At 43.7% G+C, this 25,174-nt stretch overlaps 1 protein-coding gene across 1 annotated transcript in view; it reads right to left on the bottom strand.

The window, feature by feature from the left end:
- WDR27 (WD repeat domain 27) overlaps positions 1–25,174 on the bottom strand; it is a 94,510-nt gene that overhangs the window by 56,421 nt on the left and 12,915 nt on the right. Inside the window, exons 3-14 of the mRNA XM_087425007.1 lie at positions 20,168–20,309; positions 16,412–16,536; positions 13,321–13,434; positions 11,936–11,987; positions 10,287–10,357; positions 8,246–8,366; positions 6,737–6,857; positions 5,118–5,221; positions 3,880–3,947; positions 2,620–2,741; positions 2,138–2,220; positions 1,392–1,470 (exon numbers count right to left, since the gene is read on the bottom strand). Of these exons, the coding sequence (XP_087281133.1) occupies positions 1,392–1,470; positions 2,138–2,220; positions 2,620–2,741; positions 3,880–3,947; positions 5,118–5,221; positions 6,737–6,857; positions 8,246–8,366; positions 10,287–10,357; positions 11,936–11,987; positions 13,321–13,434; positions 16,412–16,536; positions 20,168–20,309 (1,202 nt within the window). The remainder of the gene's footprint in view (positions 1–1,391; positions 1,471–2,137; positions 2,221–2,619; positions 2,742–3,879; positions 3,948–5,117; positions 5,222–6,736; positions 6,858–8,245; positions 8,367–10,286; positions 10,358–11,935; positions 11,988–13,320; positions 13,435–16,411; positions 16,537–20,167; positions 20,310–25,174) is intronic.

Raw genomic sequence — 25,174 nt, 5'->3', positions numbered from 1 at the left:
CACTGCCTCAGAGGTGTCGCCGTGCTGCGTGTCCCGACCAGGTGATCCCCTTGAAAATCCTGTAACAGCACCGTGTACTTTTCCTGTAAAGTTCAAACCCAGGGCCGTCCATGTTCTGGCCCCCACCCTGCCCTTGGGCTCCCACACAGGGCCCCACACTCAAAACATGTCTCAATACTGTGGACCCTAGCAGTCCACACTGAATGTACAGATGACACTACTGCTGAGCCATCCCACAGGGTCAGGGCATGGACTGCTGTGCAATTTTGCTGGGGCACAAATTCAGAATCCATCCATCCATCCATCCACCTGCCCTCAAGTGCTTTGTGTGAGGGTCCGAGGTGCCAGGTGCTGTCCCAGGCCCGGGGGTTTATGGAACAGATAATAAGTAAAACACACAGTCATGTCAGCCAGTGGTTGAGCCAAAGAGAAGGAGTAAAGCAGGAATGGGCTGGCAGAGGTGGCGGAGGCTGTAACTTTACACAGAGCGGCCAGGACAGCAGCCTGCACACTGAAAGCAGAGCCTGGCTGCCCTGCAAGACCTGGGGGAACCACACGGAGGCACACCGGGGTGGGAAGGGCCAGGGCAGGAGGGACAGATGGATGAGATGGGACAGGGTGACCAGATGTGGCTACAGGGGGTCCAGGCGGGAAGCACGGTAGAGGTGAGGTCAATGGGGACGGGTGGGTGGATGCTAACCAAGGAGAACCCTGGAGAGCCTACCAAAGACCCTACTTGTGCTCGGCATGGGGGCCCCATGGGGCTTCCAGGTAATGGCCATTTTTGTCACTGCGTTAAGAACAGATAAAGGGTCAAGATTTGGGGTGGGAGGAGGGTGGCACGTCTGCATTTTAGACAGAAAAGCCAAGCTTGCCTCAGAGACATGGGGCTCCTGAGACACCAGGACCTGAAAGTCCTCAAACATCGCCGTTTCACATTTCCTCGTCTTTGACCCCTCCCCGCCCACCTCAAACAGTCAGGGCTGCTGATGTGAGTGCTGAACAGACTGGATTTTAATGCCCCGAGTTAGAGCGAGGCCAGTGTAGACAGGCCTCCATCGCTGCCTCCCTCTCTCTTGGTCCCAGTCCACCCTCTCCTCTCCCCTCACTAGGTTATCACTCATTATCACGATTATCAACCAAGGATAATCTGATCTGAGGGTGATCTGAGGCTTGGTACACAGTAAGCACTCAATAAATGCTTGCTGCTGCCACTTTTGTGACTGCAACATTCTGAGGTCCACATTTTAACCGCTGTTCGTTCATTGTCTCCTCACCCCCGAGATGACCCTCAAGGACACACTTCTGTCTGTATTTGAGCCCTGCCTCCATGGCGCGCCACACTGCTGCTCCTGTTCCAGTGCAAGTGGCTTGTGCGCTGGTTTACTCACTGCGGGGCGGCTGCGTACCCAGATGACCTGACTCTACTGTGGAAAATCAGGGGCTGGTCCTTTACGACACTCCGTACAGCTGTATAAAAATGAGTTTAAAGGTGAAGCAAATATTTAACATTGCCATTTCATTCTGGACACAACAAGAACACGGTGCCTTAAAAACAGAAAAGTTCAAACAGATGGAATGAGTTTATGACCTAAAAATTTAAGAGATTTCATAGCTCATGCCAAGCCAACCAATACCAGCAAAGAAGGTTAAGTCGAGGCCATTAAAGGCATAAGAAGACAACAAAACATGTTTTTCTCCTTCCTTAAATAACACAGAATTGCAATATGTTTAATACTGCGTATTTCAAATCCTTATGGACTAAAACTTCAGCTCTTCCCTGCAGTGCTGGCCAGAGGGGCGTCATCAGGAAGAGACTGCCCACATTGTCATGAAATGGGCCACACGCAGAACTCAGTCTATGTGACATTCTGTTCATGGGACACTAAAAATTAAATATATTTGAACTCCTATGAATTATACCCAGTTCAGGAGAAGAAACATCTAGCACATTGCCTACCAAAAACAGCATGTAGAATGCAGAGAAGCAGAGAAACAAAGGTGTAACGGAAAGAAGGATGCCCTGAACGCTGTCTTTGACAAACACAAATTCACAAAGCAACAGAACGATGCTAACATCATAACAACTGAGAAGGAACAACTTTTGTATTTTATATTCAGAGAATGTTATACTAACCACATTGTTTTTGACTACCCGGCTTGCCACTTTTTTCCTCAACAATTCCAAAATACAGTGGAGAGGTTGGTAAGACACCAGAGCTAAAATAAAAACACAAAATCATACTATGAGGGCAAAATACTACAATGGAGCTGTTGCAACAAAATGCATGTTTTAGAACAGTTCTAATGATTAATTCACACAGATATGGATATGCGATATTTGAATGTAAGGAAACTACCAAGCTTATTCTTCCCAGAAATACATTAATATTTTTAATAAAAGTGCTGTTTTATAATCTAAATTCTATCCTGAAATAAAATAGTGTTTCACATTAAAATAAATGATGAGCCATTTAGTTTTAAACAAGATGGAGGCATTGGCACGAGCAAGAATTTCTTTCAGAGTTTACTAAACTTTAATTTCTTAAGATAAAAAGGAATCTAAATTCTGCCGACTGATAGACCAGCTCCTGTATGTCCTCCTTGAACAGACTGTACCGAGGCAGCACTGAGAGATCCTCTCCCAAGTCGGGGCGCCGGCAAGACCTCATCAGAGCGGCGACGTGGATCTCCAACATGGCAACCTCACTTCCGAACATGGACGTGAGTAAGCAGAACGCCTGCACGGGAGGGACGGGGTGTGAATTAACTCTATTTCTGTGATACAGGTGTGAACGTGTATCCATAACTCTCGTCATCAATACAGTTCTTCAAAAATTAAATCTGCTTCACTTATAGTTACACCATTATACAGTGTATATATATAGGTAATATTACACTGTTATATATAGTATTTATATAGTCCTATTATACAGTACGTATATCTAAAGTACTATTATATAGTGTATTTATATATATAGTACTATTACATAGTGTGTGTGTGTATAGTCCTATTATATAGTGTATGTATAAATATAGTCCTATTATATAGTGTGTGTATATATAGCCCTATTATATAGTGTATGTATATATAGTACTATTATATACTATGTGCATATATAGTCCTATTACACAGTATAGGTATATATAGTATCATTATATAGTGTGTGTATATATAGTACCATTATATAGTATATGTATATATAGTACAATTATCTAATGTGTATATATAGTACTATTATACACTGTACGTATATATAGTACTATTATATAGTGTTTATATGATATATAGTACTATTATATAGTGTGTATATTATATATATAGTATATGTATATATATAGTGTATGTAGTACTATTATAGAATGTGTATACATACACATTTATATTATATATAGTACAATTATACAGTGTGTATATTACATATATAGTACTATTATATAGTATTTATATATATATATAATACTATTATAGAGTGTGTGTATATAAAGAGTACTATTACAGAGTATGTATATATATAGTATTATTATAGAGTGTGTGTATATAGTACTATTATAGAGTGTTTATATTATATATAGTACTATCATAGAATATGTATATATATTGTACTATTATATAGTGTGTGTAAACATAGTACTATTATATAGTGTATATCTATACACAGTCCTATTATATAGTATGTATACATAGAGTATATATTTACACTATTGTATAGTTTGGTAATAGAAATTGCACACTACTGTGTGAGTCATTCAAACTTTCACGGATAAATCTCAGTTAGTAAGCCAGTCATTATAATACAGGGAAGAAGGTAAGTGTAGATCATAGGACAGACAGATGCATCCTACAGAATCCAAGTACAGCAATGTTTCGTGACTCACCTCATGATGACCAGTTTTGCTCACCATTGCACATGATCCGGCAACTTGAATGCTGAGGTTCCTAAAATCTTCATTTTCAGCAAAGAGAAATGAAGAAGCAATGATTAAGGGGTAGGTAAAGAGAACCAAATACTCATTGACACATCTATTCACCGTATCCTAAGTGCCTGCTGCACACAGGCCGTGGTGGGGGCTGGGACGCAAAGAGAGCAAGTCAGGGTCCCTCCGTGGGTGCAGCTGGAGCCCCGTGGGAAGTGGACCTCAGCACAGACCACAAACATAACTCCGTAACATGGCTGTGAAAGTGCTGGGGAGGAAAGACAGAGTTCCCATGAGAACATAGACCCTGATCTGAGCCACATTTCACTGAGTCTTAAAGGACAGCAGGACTGGCCAGCCCAGGAATGAGGAGCAGCGCTCAGGCACCAACGTTTACAGAGCTCAAGGAAAGTCCCTTAACCAAGCTGGAACACGATGAGAAGGGAGAAGCAACCTCCCAGGAAGAGGTGAGACCTGGGCCTGGGCGAAACTAAGAATCCACTCCATCCCCAAAGCTTCCGGGGCCTAGAGAGCTTAAAGGAGAAAGGCGGGAGATTGCCTTTAAAAGTGACCTTGGCTGCTGCCCACGAGGGAGGGGGAGGGGAGGGGATGGGAGGGAAGAGAAGGGCCCCTTCCCAGAAGAGGGGCACTGAAATGACTGGAGGTGGGACTGAGGGGAGGGAAGAGGGAGGTGCCGGTAGTCATGCCTACATTTCTGGCGGGAGCAACTCAGTGGACAGAATCTTAGGACAGGAACCAGGTTGGAAAGGAGAGCACATCATCTCAAATTAGACAGGTTGAGTCTGACATGCTGTGAGGTTGTCCAGGCACGGGTGCCACGTCTTCAGCGTGAAATACTGAGAGAGCTAATATAAGAGTCCTTGATACAACCTGGCACAGACCCCCGAGCAAGGAGGGGAAGGGCGTCCCACAGAGCCAGATAGGGAAGGGGACGAAGGACGAGGAGTAGCTTCCGGGGGGCACCACCAGAGGTCAGAGCAGAACGAGACACCATCCGTGGGATTCAGCAGCACAGAGGTGACCGTGACCCTGAGGAGAGCCGGCTAGGGCTAGTGATTGACCCATCTCGTCCTCAAACTCAGGGGACAGGCCTTCTACACTGAAACTGTTACTCCCCAGATAGTAGACAAAGAAAATGTCAATGTCATATGAAATTTCTATTTGAATTCTGATCTCACCTTTGTAATATAAAACTGCTTCCAGTTCAAAGTTTGCCAAGTTAAATATGAATAAACCAGCTGAGCTTCCGATCCACAAGCAGCTGGCGTTCTCAGAAGAAACACTAATTTTAAAAGAAAAAGAGAATAACTGTACTGATCTTACTCCTTAAACTTCAGTTCCAGAGGGTGTCACTGAACATCACACTAAATCTCCAGCAAGTGGAACGAAGCGACGAATAACGATGACAACTCACAGGTTTCTCACCTGCTGTTGCGGGAGGCTGGTTCTAACCATCTATGATCTACAGTTACATTTGACCCGGCTGCTATCAAAATTGTTTGGGGTTTTCTAGGCATCCACTGTCTAGTGAAGACAAGTAACACAAATGGCCACAAACTGGTCCCAAATCAACTGTGATCTGCAAGGTTTTTTATTTCTTCTGACGTCACAAAAGAGACTGGTGCCTGCGACCTCTGCAAGACACCGCACAGGTGGGCGCCCCTGCGGGCGCCCTGCGAGTGAGGCTTAGTGCCACCAACTGGTGCACCTAGTGGTCCTGCCAGGCAGCATTAGGAAATGAGGAAACAAGCCCAAGAGAGACTACACCCAGAGTAGCAGAGTTCACAGGAAGGCAAACGAGCTCCACTGTTGCTTCTTTTTTTTCAGTTTACAAACTAGATAAAGGTTAATAAACTGACTAATAAGCCTCATTCTGGACTGAGGCTTGCCAGACAGACTCAGCATGGCTCTCCAGATCCACCTCTCTCCCACTACCAGTTCCAGAACACTAGTCCAAACACCAGCCTCGGTCACCCGGCTCCAACAGCCCCCAATCCCCTGGGGCTCATTCTCTGTGTCCTCGTCCTCCAACACCACTCCAAAGGTCGACCAGATGGGTCATCGTGAACAGAAATCGCATCCTCTGTGCCCTGCCTCTGCTCTAAGAGGAGACGTCAGGGATCCATGGCCTCAGATCCTCTAATCCGCTCAAGCACAGGCCAAGCGTCTGCTCCCGTCCCTGCCTCAGCCCCGTGGTGTAGACCAGGCAGTGGCCGCCACTGCTGGGCCATCAAGGCAGGGCTGTAGCTGGGCCAGCAGGCTCCTCAGGTCTCCATCCCCAACAACTGCTCCTCGTCCAGGAAGATTGGAGGCTGGTCTCTAGTCATCTCTGGAGCTTTCCACGCTGTGCGTGGGCCAGAGGTGAAGACAATTGTAATATATTCTTTTAATCACAAACAGCAGCTTCCTTACATTACCAAATATGTATAATATTTCTATCAAACATAGAAACAAATAAAATTCACTTGGGGTCAATTTTAAATGTATGCTATATGGCGCAGATGGGGGAAAAATTTAGAATGAGTTATGACTGTCTCCCCTTGACCCTATTACAGAGTCAAGATCTGCCTAGATCTTGATGAGCAAAATTTAAAATAATCTCATTTCTTTTAAAAAATAGACTTAAAAGTAATTAATCAAGTTTACCTTTAAGACTTAAAATACGCAATCCTAATAACACAGTTATTATTACTCAAACAGATAAAAATAATTTGGTTTTATTTTACTCATTCTTAAAAAATGAACCTACTTGAAGAGGTTTTCTTCATGCAGCATTGGCCACGTTCTTTGTACTTACAATCCACGTTCAGAACTTAGAACAAGCGACAGGTCACAGTGCGCCAGACTCAGGATAGGAAGCGCTACTTCAGTCTCTCCTCCTTTCTCCGGTCCATTCGTGGAGGGAAGCTGACTCTCTTCTAGGAACAGAATTATTGATGATCTGAGAAGTGAAATTAAAATGACCGACCAAGGTAAAGGCAAACAGTTAACAGGGTGAGACGTTGTAGGAAATATCTGCAGCTAGAATAACTCATGAGTAAGAAACACTCAGACACACACATTGTAAAGAACAAGGTTAGGAATAACGAGACCCTCCAACGTGCGGCCTGGAGGGCAGAAAGATGGAGTTTCAAGTATAGAACCAGGAAACACAAGCAAGGAGGAGCTGGTCAACTCAGAGTTCCACGCGTGTTCCTGAAGTGGATTTAGGGTCGACTTTGTCACAAACGGGTATTTACAGGAAATCATGAAGGCTAAAGTTTAAAGCATTAGGAAAAAATAGATATATTAGATAAAGGTAATTTCTGACCTACTTTAAACAGAAAGAATTTAAAGCTATCCACACACACAAAAAAACCACACAAACTAAATTAAAAGAAAGAATAAGAATGATGATAAACTTGAAGGGCAGCAGAGCAGAAATATGCTTGCTGTAACATGAAAATTATTGGACTGCACACACCTATAAAACAGAGCCGTTAGCCGGACTAAACTGTAAAATCAACAGTGCTTCTAGAAAGATGCCAGCTCCCTCTGTGACAGTATGGGAGCTACTAGAGCAGGTGGTGATGGAGTGAGATGGGGACAGGTGGAAGCCACTCTGGGCAGAGTGAGAAGACGGGTGCCGAGCAAGAGGATGGTGGGCAGGGCTGGCCGAGGTGGAGTCTGTGATGTGCAGGGAAGACCAGGTGAGGACCTGGAGGATGCTGGGCTGGATGACATGGAATCTGTGATGAGTAGGGAAGACCAGGTGAGGACCTGGAGGATAGCGAGTTGGGTTGGATGAGATGGAATCTGTGATGAGTAGGGAAGACCAGGTGAGGACCTAGAGGATGGCGGGCTGGGCTGCGCTGGATGAGGTGGAATCTGTGGTGTGCAGGGAAAACCAGCTGAGGACCTGGAGGATACTGGGCAGGGCCAGACTGATGGAAGTGGAATCTATGATGTGCAGTACACCTGTGTACTCAGGATGGAAAATCCATGGAAGGCTGGAAGATCTGTCCCCCCTGGTCTCCCCACTCCATGACAACCACCAGCAGAAGCTGGTGTTCACCAGGCTCCCCGTTCACCAAACTTCCCCAAGCACACAAGAGGAGCCTTCACCCACTCCCACCCCATCCCTTCTCACAAGACCTGCCTGGTACCAGGTGGATGTCTAAGGTCATGACCCTGGTCTTCTCCTAATAAGAAACCATCTCCTCCCCATTCTCCCTCCACCACCCCTAATAGGACCCTAGACAGGCTGCTCAGGGAGTGCTGTGGGTGGAGCATGAGCCCCTCGGAGGAGTTGAGTGACTGACAGTACCTGGCAGGTTATGGGGCTGGGACTTGACCTTCCTGGAGGAGACACTCTCTGTCTTTTTCTTCAGGTCAACATGTGTCACACAACGATAATGATGTCTTTCACCCAAACTGAAGATCCAAAGCTGCAAAAGCAAAATGTATAGACACGTGACTCGCTCATCAAACGGTACAGATGAAAACGCAGGAAAAGCCAGATGAGAAAAATGAGTTGGGAGCAGACAGGAACAAGAGACAAGTCCAAGTGGCCTTCAGAGATCCCCCTTGACCTTCTTCTCTGGTCCTAAGGCCCATTCTCAGATCCCCTCCTTCCTTCATCCCACAATCTCAGAGTACTTCCTCGTATCGGCATGTCAGTCAAGAGTACTGACTTTAGGTGCAGACAGACTTACAGGTCTTCTACAAAGCACTCTACCTAAGAGGAGACCATGCTCTCATCTCCAGGAGTCCAGCCCATTCTCTCTAAACCAAACACCATGAATACACAGCCACAAATACATCTGGCATGTCACTGGGTGATAGCAGTCAACTTTGTCAAAATAAAATTATCTTCTTTTACAAAAATATATCTGTGATATTGTGATTTATAATAAGAAATATATATTTGGTCTTGGACGCTGTTCCTGGCACGGAGCCCCTAAAACCCTTGGAATTTCCTAAATGATGAGAGCTGCACAGGTGTCTTTCCTTATGTGAATGAGGTGGCTTTGGGAAGCCCCTAGGTCACCTCAGGATGGGGACTGTGGCCAGTGTAACCAACCACATGATTAGAGGTTGTAACTTTCAGTCCCACCCCTGACTTCTGGGGAAGGGAGAAGGGCTGGAGATTGAGCTCAATCACCAATGACCAATGATTTAATCAATCCTGTCCATGTAATGAAGCCTCCATAAAAATCCCAAAAGGATAGCTTCAGAGAGCTTCTGGGTTGGTGACAACATCCACTTCAGGACGGTGATGCCCCCCAACTCCATAAGGACAGAAGTTCCTGCACTTGGGATTCTCCCAGACCTCACCCTCTGTAAGTCTTCCACCTGGCTGTTCATCTGTATCCTTTATCATGTCCTTTATTATACAATAAACTGATAAACAAGTGCTTCCCTGAGTTCTGTGAGCCGCTCTAACAAATTAATCAAACTCGAGGAGGGGGTCCTGGGAACTTCCAATTTGTAGCCAAGTCAGGCAGAAATTGTGGGTAACCTGGGGACCTACTATTTGCAATTGGTATCTGAAGTGGGGGCATCTTGTGGGACTGAGCCCCTAACCTGTGGGGTCTGGCCCTCTCTCCAGGCAGACAGTGTCAAGATTCAGTTAGATTGTAGGACACCCTGCTGGTGTCGTGGAGAGTTGCTTCCTGTGGGGAAAACCCCACACATTTGGTGACCAGAAGTGTCAGAAGTGAAGTGTTCTGTGTGAAAGTAAAGAAGACTCACAGGAGGGAAGAACTTTCCCAAATTATATCAAGAGGATCTTTTGAAAAAGAGAATAGGGGGCCGGCCTGGTGGTGTAGTGGTTAAGTGTATGTGCTCCACTTTGGCAGCCTGGGGTTCACAGGTTGGGATCCCAGGCACAGTCCTATGCACTGCTCATCAAGCCATGTTGTGACAGGCGTCCCACATAAAATAGAGGAAGATGGGCACAGATGTTAGCTCAGGGCAAATCTTCTTCACCAAAAAAAAGGGGGGGGGGTGGGAATAGTATCCATACTTTGTGAAGTGAACCTAAATGTCTCACCTAAAAAACTAAGTTTTGAAAAATATCAAATATCTTCAAAACATAAAGCTGACACTAACAGCTGTGTGAGTCGTTCTCAACTGGAGCCTTTAGGATGTACAGATGCACAGCTCCTCTGCAGTCGAGGGTCCAGGCGGGGGTGTGAAAACCCCACAGTGATGCCCGGGGCCCCCAAAGGCCTCGTCTCAGCAGCTGAGGCCGACTAGTTCCTTCAAGTCACAAAGAGCACAAAGTAACCAAAGACCTTCTGTGCACGTGTTCACTTAGTCATAACAACATTTGAAATTGGAAATGGATTTTGTGGTGCTCTCACCTGGCCATCAGCACACCCAGTAACCAGCTGCTGACTTTCTTCATCGATGAAGAGACTCAGGAGTGGGGAGGCTATTGAATGGAATATGTGAATATTTAGCTTTAAAAGCACTTGATATATTTTAAACTGAGAACTATCAGTTTTACTTACAATATTTCTTTGAGTCAAGTTTGAACTATTCCGAAATAATTTCTTCCCCAGGAAGCAGAAACTGTAAGTGAATACAAACTTATTTGTGAGTGAGTGTGGGAAGACTGGGACGCTACCGCATAAAAAGCACTGGGAGGTGTCGATTACAATTACAGCCTGTGAGGACGGATCCGATGCTCCCACCCCGTCTGCCCAAGCAGAGAGCCTGGTGCAGTCATTCACACCACTCCCTGAATCACTGATTCCAGCAGCTTTATGACCAGAGTGAGAACAGCACCAGTACCCAAGGAGCAGTAAACTCACAGTAGAACAACGCTTGAGTAAGCCAGAAATAATAAAATCAGTGATGAAAACAGCAGTCAACTGGATGTCATTTTTTTTAAATTATCGCCTCAGATGTCCTATCATTTAAAACTTATTCTGAATCTAAACTGTCAAGAATTTAGGAAAATTAAGATAAAGTTATTAAAAACATGGCATATCCTAAATAAACTATAAATGTCATCAAAACCAAGTTTGCCATTGTTTTCTTGACAGTCAAATAATAATTCCACAGAATTAATTTCAGGAAAATAATTCCAACATAATTCCAAAAGACATGCTTTATCCCTGAGATTGGTAAATGTATTCAAGTTGTTAAAATATCATATTCTCCACATGGATAAATTAATCTCAGGAAGAGTGCTGAAGCTTTGGGGAAATATAAGAGTAACTCTACCAGGTTACAAGGTATTTGTATATTCTTTAAGCTGTATTTTCATGTTACTTGTCCCAAGAAAGGAATTGTCTGATATGAATTTTCTATTCCTCTTCTCCACGTTAACTGGATTGTGCATGCAAGAGGTACACAGCAACCCTGGAAACCAGTCCTAGGAGGTGCTTGGGGAACCCTGCATGGGAGGTCATAGGCAACAGAAGTTTGGGAACGCCCATACCCTGCAGCACCGCCAGCCCCACAGTGTTGCAGCCCCAGGGGCACCTGCACTGCACTGCTCAACACTGTGACCCCACCTGTGTGATCACCCATTGGTGTCAGGCACCACCAACAGACAGTCTGTGGAAAGTACGCAGCTGCCCTAGAACGCACGAGCTTCACGAGCGCTTTCTGCCCACAGGAGTCAGGCATGTTCCTCTCTCCCGACCACACCCACCGGATCCATCAGGCAGTTGGCCCTGAAGACCCCTTAGCTCTGGGCCCTGGCTCTATGGGATGGCAAAGGGTCCCCTTTCCCGATGGTGGACAACACTTTCCTCAGAGCCCACCAACATGCTTTTCCTATTTTCCAATATAGAAAGGCTCAGAGTCCAAGTATATCCTTCAAGAAAATTAACTGTTAAGTGAATCATCTCTATATGCAGATGGGAGTGAAACGGCATTGAGGGGTGACACTCAGATCCCCCTGAATGTCATGGCTTCAGCTTACATAACAATACGTGCACCAGGAGAACTGCGTTACGCAGAGCCTACTGACAGAAAACATGTAAAAGTGTTGAGTTACCTGTTAACACTGACGAGCTGTATATTAATGATCCCAGATGATGGTCCCAAACCTTTGGACAAACACACATGTCTTTAGAAGAGGTAAAACCTTTGCCATTATTGCTATAGCTTCAACCAGTACTTCTACCCAACTACAAATTAATCTATGTGAATGGTTTTCTAAAAGAGAAAATAATAATAAAATAAGTATATAGATAATAAAGCTGTAGAAACACAATAAAAGATGTCAGAATCATATAGAAAAAACCTAACAACATTTCCAGAAATAACAACCTATGGGTTTGGAAGACCCAAGACAAGACGAGGCTGGAGCCACATCCAGCTCCTCATCTACATTCCCAAGAGGAGACATGAAGCTTGGTGTAACCTGCACCCTACATTTACTGTGTGACAGGCACACTCTGCTGCTTTCCCAACACTAGCTCCTGCAGTGCTCACAACCCCCATGGCGATGGGCGCCAGCACATCCACTTTGCAGATAAGAAAAGTGAGGCACAGGGCAGTTATCCGTCATCTGTCGGCAGTTGGTCAGTGGTAGAGCTGGGGTTCTGGCCGGACAGCTGGCTCCAGAGGAGGGAAGAACCCACTTCAAGTTGGTTTCACCAGGCAAGAAACTTCAAGATGACGACCCCAGCGTTTTCACATTCTCTCCTCTCTCTGTAGATGCTATTAACTACCCTCAACTTTTTTTTCCATTGCAACGTGTCACGTCCTCCCCTTGCCAGTGGGATAACAATCATAACACTGGCTAGCTTGGAGTGGGATGGGAACTGAGCTTGCATTTTATTTTATTTTTTTTAATTTTATTTATTTATTTTTCCCCAAAGCCCCAGTAGATAGTTGTATGTCATAGCTGCACATCCTTCTAGTTGCTGTATGTGGGACACTGCCTCAGCATGGCCAGAGAAGCGGTGCGCCAGTGCACGCCCGGGATCCGAACCCAGGCCGCCAGCAGCGGAGCGCGCGCACTTAACCGCTAAGCCACGGGGCTGGCCCTGAGCTTGCATTTTAAATTATCTTCTTCTTAAGTCAATTTAGTTCTGATTAGTCCCCTGACATTGGAAAATGGCTCTTCTGCTCTGGTCCCGAGGCAACACTGTGGAGATAAATTAATGTTTCAGCTCTCCAAGGGCCTGCATATGAGGAGGAGGGTCCACAGCTGACTCAAGCCCGTCTGGGACTGTAGGGACACAAGAGGGTGCTGTGAGGGCCACACCGGCTTCCCGCACCCAGCCGGGGACCCCAGCCAGAACATCAGGCCGAGGTTCAGGATGATGGCCATCATACAGTGTGGTAGGAATAAAAGTATGTATGTGGCAGTGACCGTAAACCAATCACCTGTGGTACCTGAAGGCACACGTAGTCCAACGGCCATTCCCTTACCTTAAAGCTTCTGTCCCCAGACACTGAGATGATGATTCGTGCTTGCCAAGCACAAAACTCAGCTGCAGTCACAGGCCCCCGGTGGCCCTCCAGCTCAGCTAGTATGGACAAGCTCTGGGAGAATGTATGAGGAAGATCAGTAACTGAACGTTCTGATGATTATTATCATTAAGAAGTTACATATATCTCACAGAAAACAGTTTCTGTTAAAATAAATTCTACTTTACATAATCCTCTCTTGCAAATTTGAAATTATCTGTATATAAACCTAGAATTTAAAATTCAGCTGGCTGAGCTCAGAGGGGAGCATATGCCACAGCAACAGCAACTTTGAAAGACAAAGGCTAACCGAGGCCAACCCTAACCAAGCTGCGCAGCAGGGACCTCGAGGCCCTCCCGCCTTCCCACAGCCCGCCTCCCGCATGCTGCTCTGACGCCACTCTCTGCTGCCGGGACCGCCCAGGACGGCCCTGCAGAGGCAGGTGGAGGAGCCCTGCTCCACCTTCATTCTCCCTCACCCCTCCCCGCCATCATCAACGTGTATCTACCTGACACGCTGTCCTTCAGCAGCGGCCTCCATCAGGCAGTTACTGAGATAAAAACACAGCATGTGTTCAAGCTACTAATGAGTTATCCTTCCTCTTAAGTCCCTGAAACCTCTTATGGCCAAGCAGCCCCAGAAGACAGTGTCACAGGCTGGAATTCCTTAGCACAGCTTGAGAAACAGGGCAGTGAGAGCACCAGGGGTCCCCAAGGTCACAGTCAGGCCCCACAGAATGTGCCCATGGGATCCAGGCACTGGGCAGAGGGCATTTTCCTTCAACTTCACAGCATTCAGTTTAGATGAGATAAATATCCCCTAATGTACACACAGAAAAATACTGTTTCCTTTTGATATTTTATTAACCATAAATTAATTTATACTTATATTTTATATTAGTTAAAAAGAATCTTTACAAAAAGCATTCAGTACTTGTTTAAAGTCTTTCAAAACAAATTTCATAAACTGTTTACTACCCAAGAATTCTGTTAAGACAATGTGAACTCTTCATGTGCCTATGGGCAGCCCACCCATGTCCATAAAATTACCTTTCCTTGGTAAATCGTGTCACATTTTATAAGCCTGTGGCTAAGATGCATGAAAAGAATGACCAATTCAGGCCATATCTACGCAGGAAGTCTGGAGCACATGTCTGCCACCTCACTTTTATTGTCATGAACTTCCAAGTCAGTGGCTGGGGTGTCACCCCAGGTTCATCATTTTCTCTTCCTGGGACATCTCATCTTCCTCAAACACTGACAGTGCTCAGTGTCCTCCTGGTTCACTTTGGTTTTCCTTTTCCTGACATGGAGATGGTGAGTTTTGTTATGTTTGGTAGGGCGAGCGAATGCTAATCCATTGATAAATAAATGCAAAGCAATAGGGTATATTGGAGGATATGAGGAAGCCATTTGGTGTAAAACTAATTCGACCTAACCTTGTTTTTCCAGAAGAGCCTGATGAGCATGCATTGTATGTCTGCTTTAAATATTTACAATGTCCAAAGGACAAGAATGATGCCCGTAAAGATAGGCATGTAACTTCCCCCCATACTGGCATTTCTTTAAGGATAAGCATCTCTTCTTGGAAACTAAGGATTAATTACTGACCTGCTGTGCTCACCTTGTGACCACTGACCTGCTGACCACCTACCTGCTGTGCCAGCTAAGCATCTTATGACAATTTGTAAAGGGGACATTCCTGTCATATGTGATGTATGCTCTTTGTTCCAAGAAGGTATATAACCACTCTGTATACCCCACTTCTTTAGTGCCCTTCCTCCCTTGGGGAAGGAAGGCCCTAGGCTAGTCCTCAGATCTGGCTCATAATAAACTCACATCAATTTGGATTTACAGATTGATTGTGGATTATTTGCGTTGATATCATTTAACCATCAAAAGACGTTTGCACAGGGGCCGGCCCAGTGGCGTAGCAGTTAAGTGTATGCGCTCCAATGCAGCTGCCCAGGGTTCGGATCCCGGGTGTATCCCAACGCCCTGCTTATCAAGCCATGCTGTGGCGGCGTCCCATATAAGTAAAGGAAGATGGGCACAGATGTTAGCCCAGGGCCAATCTTCCTCAGCAAAAAGAGGAGGATTGGCGACAGATGTTAGCTCAGGGCTAATCTTCCTCACACACACAAAAAACAGATGTTTGCACAAAACGTAAATATTTACAGCTCAAATACCAACCTATCCATGACGCTTTCATAGGCTAGGATGCTGGACAACTCTCCAAGCCCCTGCCTAACCCTAGGACACGTCCCACTATCTGACTGTGACTTCACTTACGACATTAACCTTTTATTACGTGTGAGCCTCAATTTCACAATTTGGCCAAAAGTTGTTTGAAAACACAAATGTACACTCTGTACTCCAAACTGCATGGCACACACTGGGCTCACCATCAATTAATAATCAATTAAGATTTTAAGCCTAACGTCCTTCCCAACGTAAATTTTTTAACATGGATATGGCAAGAAAATTATTTGCAGGCAAATAGCTTTGTTAACTGTACTCATTTGGGAAACAGAAGACAATACATGACACCAGGCCTCAGATGATCTATCTTCACAATGTGTCTGAAGTAGAACACAAATCCCAAGGAAACAGAAAGCCCCACTCAACCCCCAGCCCACCTCCTGCTCTCCAACACTTGGCACTTCTGTAACGGGTCAAAGAAAGCTTACCATTTCACAGCCAAATACGAGATTAAAAATCACAGAAACAGGAAGAGGTGACACATTTAATGAAACTAAAAAAAAGGAGAAGAATATCAAGGAAATAAGTGTTTTACTGAATGTATTTGTTTAAAGTCATCCCTGGTACCCAGGGATGTAGAGGTTTCACAACTCACATAAAATAGCAGTATCTGATTCCAGTGGTTTTCCAACTGCAAGATAAAGATATGTTTTCATTCATTCCCCCTAACATCTTTACAAAAATACACCCAATTAAAAATACCGTTGATAAGAGGCAGGTGGGACCTCAGCACCTGAGAGGCCCCATCAGGTCTGCGCCCCACTAGACTCACACAGGTGTTCAATCTTACCTCAACATCCAGCACGAGTATCTTATTTCCAGCACACACTGCAACCACACTATCATCCGGACTAAATCTTAAACACAGCACCTCTCCCAGAAGGGTGCCCATGACCGTCCCTCGAGGAATCAACCCTAGAGGGAGTGTCCATCATTAGTGTGAGTTCATCAAAGGCCAACAGCATTAGCATAACTGTAGTAACCTCGTGGGGAAACGCTGACAATGCGGTCCTCTATTCTAAAATCACAAGCAGAGTAACAAGGAGCTTTGATATGATTTTGGCTCTTTGAAAGTACTAAAACTGTTGAATATAAATATTCTTCTGGGACTATGTGGGACACGGGAATTGTCCACAGGGAAATGACTCAGTGTCGTGAAGGATGACGGTCTTGGGAAGGCTGCGTACTCACACACGGGCTGAGTCATGCAGACTGACCAGTACATCCCAACTCCTCCTTCCTGCGTCCACCCCACTGCGTCCAGCCATGTGACCTGCTCTGGCCCATGTCGGGGGGCAGAAGGGACAGTGTGCCCATCTGAGCCTCAGCGTCCAGGGCCTCCCCACCACCATGAGGACACCTCCAGGACAGCCTGTGGGTCCCAAGGTGACAACACAGGCCGACCTGCAGCTTCCGGTAGGGCCACTCGACCCACCCACACCATGCAGCAGAGCCGGTACCCATGTGGCCCGGCCCTGGGACCGAGGCCGCTTGTTGTGCAGCAAGATCGTGTCAAGAGGGAGACCAAGAACCTGCAGAAAGGACAACACACAAATGTCCCAGAGCTCTGTTTGGGCAGGACTAAACACACGGGGTCATCCACCCATCAGGATTTAACAGGGGCCTGTGCTGCCCAGGCACCTCCCTGAGGGAGAGCTCCACAGACCAGACAGACAGAAACCCTGTCTTCATGGAAAACACACGTTCGAGGGATCGGGGGAGGGACATGTAGACACCAGTTAACAAAATGAATAAACAAGCTGTGTAGGCTGCCAGAAGGAAGTAAGCAGGTGAGAAAAACAAAGTATGAAATGGTATCAGGGTACAGGGTGGGAGTCAGAAAGGGCCCACAGCAAAGGAGACATCTGAGTAGAGACCTGAAGGAAGCAGCAGAATCAGCAGGGATCCCGAGAAGGAGCAGCAGAAGCAAATGCCCTGGGGCAGGACAGTGCCTGGCTGCTCCGTGAGGCTGGGGGTGTGGGCGAGGGGCTGTAGCTTGTTGGCTCCAAAAATCTGCATGAGACGGGAAGGCCCAGGAGGGCTTTGAGCAAAGGCAGGGCAAAAATTGAGAATAAATTAAACTGAGAATAAAATACCAGCTGGAGAGGGCAGTGGGAGCAGGGAGGCAGTTGAAGGCTAGCACAACAACCCAGGTGAGATGCCTGTGGTGTGAACCTGCGTGGTGGCACGGAGGTGTGAAAAGTGCTCAGACGAGGCATATGTTCTGAAGGTAAAGCAGATGGAGTCTGCGCACGGGCTGGATGTGGGTGTGAGAGCTGGGGTAAGGGATGGCGCCTCGGCTTCTCCCCGAGCCACTGCGGGAAGACTGGGGGAGGAGGGTTTGTGGGGGCAGTGTGCGATGCTATCAGACAGCCACATGGAGGTGTGCAGGGGCCGGCCACCCGTGAGGCCGAGGTCAGGAGAGAGGGTTCAGCAGAGTCACAGCGGCAGTCGTCAGCATATAAGCATTTCTAAAAGCCAAGGCCCAGGTGCAGTCCCCAAAGGAGTGCTTTCTAACGGGGAGGACATGGTCACTATTCACCATATTCCCATGCTGGCAAGTAGGCGGATGAGAAGGATGAGAAGGAGCCAGCAGAAGGGACTGGGAACAAGTGACTAACAGGATCCAAGGACCGAAAACCGACCAACACCACAGCACTCTGAGGCCACTGGTCATAGACCGTGTTCTCAGTCCAAGTGCAAACCCAAATCGGTACTGGACGTAAAGGTGCTGTCAGCACACCACCTCCATGGACCCCTAAACACACCTGACTGTGCTGGATCCTGCCCAGGCCGCAGGGCCACAGCCGATGGCCTGTAGTTCACGAGGATCCCTCCCCCACAGCCCCAAAGTGAAGGGTAGACAAGGGGCCTGTTCTGATCCCCTGGCAGAGCTGCAGGATACCAGGAGCAGCTCCAGCATGCCCGCTGTGTGGGATTCTACGTGAGCATCAGTGTCACGCCTCAGGGCTCCGCTTCTGCCCACTGTTCTGGCAGCAGACCACCACCTATCAAATCCACGTGAGGCTCTGAGGAGCAACTTAAAAATAAACTTTGGGAGTGCAGTCCCGTCCAACAGGGAGGATTGCCTATTTACAAAGACCTCTGGAGGGAGCAGAGAACTAACACGTGGGTCACTATTCACATGCACGTGTGTGTGTGTGTACTACATATGTATGTGTGTACTATATATGTGTGTGCATACATGCATACGTGTGTACTATGTATACTATATATGCCTACACGTGTGTGCTATACATATGTGCTTTGTAGGCATGTACTATATGTGTGTGCATGTGTGTACCATATAGGTATATGTATAAACTATATACATATGTATTGTGTGTTTACTATATATGTGTGCATATATATATACTATATACATATGTACATGTGTGCATGTACTATACACACGCTTGTGTATGTATGTGCTATATATGTATGTAAATATGTACCCTATGTATATTTGTGTGTACATGTGTATGTATATATGTATTATGTGTGTATACATGTACTATAAACACATGGACATGTACTATAAATGCATGATGTATGTACTATATACGCATGTACATGTGTACTATATGTGTCTGTACGCATGTGTCTACTTTATATACACATGCATATGTGTGTTGCATGTGTATACGTATACTATATACGTATTTGTGTGTATGTGTGTACTGTATATGCATGTTCATGTGTGTATGTACTACATGTATATGTACGTGGGTACCTATGCTTGTACTATATATGTATATGCATATGTGCACTTCGTGGTGATACACTGATATTGGAGTGATCACACTACAAATTAAGTGAAGGTGGAGTATAAACTATTATATATGCTGTTGCCTAAGATTACTTGACATTTGATTTTTTAGAGTAATCCTACAAATTCTCAATTCTCAATGTAATTGCATAAAATGTGAATTTCTTAATGTGGGCCTCACCTAACTTTTCAGGTGCATCTGATAAATCTCTGCTAACATCACCATGTTCCAACCACATGGGCTTGTTCTCAGTTCTTCAAATAGGTCAAGGTCTTCACACTGAGGGTGAGCAGAGATGGATTCTTCTGCCTAAAATGCTGTCCCACCCAGCACTGTGCCACTCCCCAACGCCAACCCTTCCCCCAGCTCCTTCTCATCCTCCAGCTCAGACATCAATGCCTCAGATTACACCACATAAATGCGTCCTGCCATGTTCTCTGTCAACACCTTATTCACTTACTTGCCAACCACTGTGTCTCTGTAAAGAAAGAATATTTCAACTTGCCTAAATGTTTTCAGAGTTCTGCAAAAATCACAAATTTAAAAATAAGAAAATATGCAAGATAAAAACTAATGAGCCTCTGATATCAGCTTCACATGTAGCAAAGGTCAAATGGCCTGGTGTGCTTCCCGTACAGAACACCCAGCTTAGATGTCTGGTTTCAAGGTTAAATGAGTCAAAAATGATCCCAAACCCCCTTATGTTACCAAGTATATTTAAGGATAAGTTGTTCCCTTTGTACATTTTTAAAAATATGTTTTAAATTTTCATGTACCTTGAAGTACTTTCTCTCTGCATTCATCCAGGTTCCACATTATAACATAGTCTTGTGATGCAGAACAGATTAGAAGTGGATTCGCTGTGTTTCCAAACGCCATGGCAGTAATTGGCCAATGGTGTCCTCTTAGCACTAAAAACTGAAAAATTAACAAAACACAAAAACATCATAGATTATAGATAACATTTAAAGAATAAAAGAACATAACAACTTAACCTCAAACCTAAGAATTTAAATGGACTGAATTTTGCAAACATATATTAATCATTTATTAAAATTCCCGTTTATGTACTGCTAAATTATTCCCTCACGTTGACTATTTCATTGTTACTCGGTATCACATGTAACACACACTAGGAAAATGATGCAGGTGACCTCGTTCTTCCATTTCTTCATTATTTAATAATTAAACAAATGCATATTGCATCCCCACTGCATGCCAGAAGAGGTAACAGCTGTGCTGGATATTGAAGGATAAGAAAAATAATAAGGATTTGACATGAGGAGGAGAGCATTCGGGTCTCCAGGAAAGCAAAGCATGTTGAAGAAACTGCTGTTGCAAGCAGAGTAACAAGATGAAGTGAGAGAGAGGTGGAGCCAGGGTATGAACAGCTTGACAACTACATAAAGAGTTTCAATAGAGCTCTAGGAAATTGGAAGTTAGGAAAAATGTGCAAGCAGAGGCAAGCAATGGCCAGATTTATTTTCTAGAAACGTAATATGATTGTAAGTATAGAAGAGAGACCAGAGTAGGGGATCCAGGTAAGACCAAAACGTTCCAAAGGAGATGCAATAAAGGCCTGAATGAGGCGGCAGAGCTGGAGATGGAGAGGAGATGATGAATTGAAGACTCGCTGACCAATGGACATGGAGGGATGGAGCAAAAAGAATCAGCGTTACAGGTTGAAATCCTGGCTGAATGATGGCATAAGGAAGACGGGATGGAACCGGGGTAGATGAGGTTGTCTGGTCCATGGTAAGCTGAGGTACTTACAAGTGGACAGCACGTAGACAGTATGTAGACAGTAGACGCGAGGACAAGGCCAGCTCTGCTCTGGTCATGGCAAGCTAGTTCATCTGTACCAACTCTCCTGGTGAGAATGATGTGAAAAACTGGACAAAATTTTCAAATATATATACTTTTTAAGGCATCCAAGAGTAATGAATTAAGATCACAGAGAAGAAAAAAACTGAGGGAAGCGATCCTAGCAACAGAGACCACTTCTCCCATGAAGACATCTATCAAAAGGCAATTTCTGACAATTCCAGTAAAGGCAGTTGAGAAGCTGAGATATTTATGGGGCTAACGGCACAAAAATGGTGTAATTAGTGCATCATTTTCAGAGGCATTAACAGAAGCATCTTATTGGGAGAAAGGCAAAGAATTCTGTCGCCTTACAAAGTACTTCTGAAAATAGAGTCAATAGCCTCAAGGTTGAGGACTCTATACATTTTTTTTTCTCTAAAATCCTATGGATGGATTTTAATAAATTTCTGCTTTAAAAAAATAATACAGCCTACTATGGTGAAGGAGGGGCATGTTGCTAAACACCCTAGGCTAACAGTAGGAACACAAAGGACCAGACCAAATGAGTGGGTAAACTGGAACTAGAACAGCCCTCACAGTGCTGAAACCCATCTTCTGGGGTTGCTGGTGCCCTTAGCCAGGTAGCTATCAGAAGTAAACAAATTCCCCCTGGAAGAAGTTAAGATCATCCAGAACCTCAAACCAGCTGTACATTTTTTTCATTTATAATGTCCAGCAATCAATCAAAAATAATCAGTTATTCAAAGAGACAAGACCATTCAGTCAAAAACCAAGAGAAAGAGGAAAACATGGAAAACACCCACATGCCATCAAGATGGCCTTGAAACCAATCTAGAACTGATCTAGACGTTAGAATTACTAGATAAGGACATTAAAACAATCATTATAACTTTATTCCATATGTTCAAAAAGTTAAATAGAGGCATGGAATATATTAAAAAGACCCAAGTCTAACTTGGAGAGATGAAAACTAGAATGACAGATGAAAAACATACTGAGAAAGATTGACAGCAGGTTACATGTTGCAGAAAACAAAATAGATGATTTGAATAGGCCTACGTCTATCAAAGAATATGAATCGATAATTAATAACTTTCCAAAACAGAAAGCACCAGGTCAAGATGGTTCACTGGTGAATTCTACCAAACATTTAAGGAAGAAATTACACCAATTCTCTACAATCTCTTTCAGAAGATAGAAACAGAAGGAATACTTCCGAACTCATACTATAAAGCCAGCATTACCCTAATACCAAAATCAAAGACATTACAAGAAAAGAAAACTACAGACCAATATCTCTCATGAACACAGATGCCAAAATCTTCAACAAAATATTCAAAATATTAGCAAATCAAATCCAATAATGTATAAAAAGAATTATACAGCAAGACTAAGTGGAATTTATTCCAGGTATGCAAGGCTGGTTCAACATTTGAAAATCAATTAATGTAACCCATCACAACAACAGGCTAAAGAAGAAAATCACAGGTTCTTATCAACAGAGGCAGAAAAAGCATTTGACAAAATCCAACACCAATTCATGATAAAAACTTTCAATATACTAGGAATAGAAAGGAACTTCCTCAACTTGATAAAGAATATCTACAAAATACCAAGAGCTAACATTGTAGCATCACAACAGCATATCTCACCACTAAATGAGAAACTAGAAGTGTTCCCACTAAGACCAAGAGGAAGGCAAAGAAGTCCCCTCTCACCATTCCTTTTTAACATTATACTGGAAGTCTTAGCTAATGCAATAAGACAAGAAAAGGGAATAAAAGGTATACAGATTGGTAAGGAAGAAATAAAACTATCTTTGCTCACAGATGACATGATCATCTATATAGAAAATTCAAAGAATCAACAAAAAAAACCCTGAAATTAAGCAACTATAGCAAGGTTGCAGGATACAAAAGTCCATCACTTTCCTCTAAATCAGCAATAAACAAGTGAAATTTGAAATTTAAAACACAATACCATTTACACTAACACCAAAAAAAACTGAAATGCTTAGGTACAAATATAACAAAATATGTACAAGATCTATATGAGGAAAACTACAAAACTCTGTTGAAAGAAATCAAAGAAGAACTAAATGAATGGAGACATATTCCATGTCCATGGATAGAAAGACTCAATATTGTCAAGATGTCAATTCTTCCAACTTGATCCATAGATTCAGCACAATCCCAAAGAAAATCGACAGACTGATTCTAAAGTTTATATGGAGAGGCAAAAGATCTAGAATGGCCACACAATGTTGAAGAAGAAGAACAAAACTGGAGGACTGCCACTACCTGACTTCAAGACTTCCTATAAAGCTATACTAATTGGGACCATGAGGTATTGGTGGAAGAAAAGACAAACAGATCAACGGGAGAGAACAGAGAGCCAGAAATAGACACACATAAATATAATCAACTGATCTTTGACAAAAGAGCAAAGGAATGCAATACAGAAAATTATAAACTCCTAGAAGATAACAGGAGAAAATCCAGATGACTTGAGTTTGGCAATAAATTTTTAGATACACCAAAGGCACGATCCACTGAAGAAAGAATTGATAAGCTGGACTTCATTAAAATTAAAATTTTCTGTTCCGTAAAAGATCCTATCAAGAAAATAAAAAGACAAATCACAAACTGGGAGAAAATATTTGCAAAAGACATATCTGATAAAGGAATCTTATCCAAAATATACAAAGAACTCTTAAAACACAATAATAAGAAAACAAACAACCCAGTTAAAAAATGGGCCAAAGACCTTAACAGACAACTCATCAAAGAAGATATACAGATGGCAGTAAGCATATGAAAAAATGCTCCACATCATATGTTATTAAGGAAATGCAAATTAAAACAACAATGAGATACTACTACACACTTATTAGAATGGCCAAAATCTGGAACACTGACAACAGCAAATGCTGGCAAGAATGTGGAGTAACAGGAACTTTCATCCATTGCTGATGGGAATGCAAAATGGTACAGCCACTTGGGAAGACAGTTTGTTTTGTTTCTTACAAAACTAAACATACTCTTACTGTATAATCCAGCAATCATGCTCCTTGGCATTTACCCAAAGGAGTCGAAAACTTATGTCCACATAAAAACTTGCACACTGATGTTTATAGCAACTTTATTCATAACTGTCAAAACTTGTAAGCAATCAAGATGCCCTTCAGTAGGCGAATGGATAAACTGTGGTATATCCAGACAATAGAATATTATTCAGCACTAAAAAGCAACAAGCTATCAAATCATGAAAAGACACGGAGGAATCTTAAATGCATATTGCCATGTGAAAGAAGCCAATCGCTTACTGTATGATTCCAAATACATGACATTCTGGAAAAGGCAAAACTATGGAGACAGTAAAAGATTAGTGGTTGCCAGGGGTTGGGGGAGGGAAGGATGACTAGGCAAAGCACTAAGGATTTTTAGGGCAGTGAAAATACTTTGTATGATACTATAATGGTGGATACATATCATTACACATTTGTCCAAACCCAAAGGATGTACAATACCAAGAGTGAACTCTAATGTAAATATAGACTTTGGATGATTATGATGTGTCAATGTAGGTTCATCAGCTGTAAGAAGCCTACCACTCTGATGGGGGATGTTGATAATGGGGGAGGCTATGCATGTTGGGGGGTAGGGACTATATGGGAAATCTCTGTACCTTCCTCTCAATTTTGCTGTGAATATAAAACTGCTCTTAAAAAATAATAATCAAGTCTTAACACACAAAAAAAAAACAGTAAAAAGTAGACAAAAAAAAAGAAAATACTAGCCAAAATTTCAGAGCAAGGAATATTACCAGAGATAAAGGACATTACTTCATAATATTAATAGAGTGAGTTCATCAAGAGGACACAAAAATACTAAACACTCACATGCTTAATAATAGAGCTTCAAAATACCTGGAATAACACTGATGGAAGAGAAATA

The sequence above is a fragment of the Ceratotherium simum genome, chromosome 38 (assembly GCF_057802395.1).
Source record: "Ceratotherium simum simum isolate JZ-2026a chromosome 38, ASM5780239v1, whole genome shotgun sequence".
Taxonomy (NCBI): domain Eukaryota; kingdom Metazoa; phylum Chordata; class Mammalia; order Perissodactyla; family Rhinocerotidae; genus Ceratotherium; species Ceratotherium simum.
The sequence above is the reverse complement of the archived record's forward strand: the minus strand, read 5'-3'. Positions and strand labels throughout refer to the sequence as shown.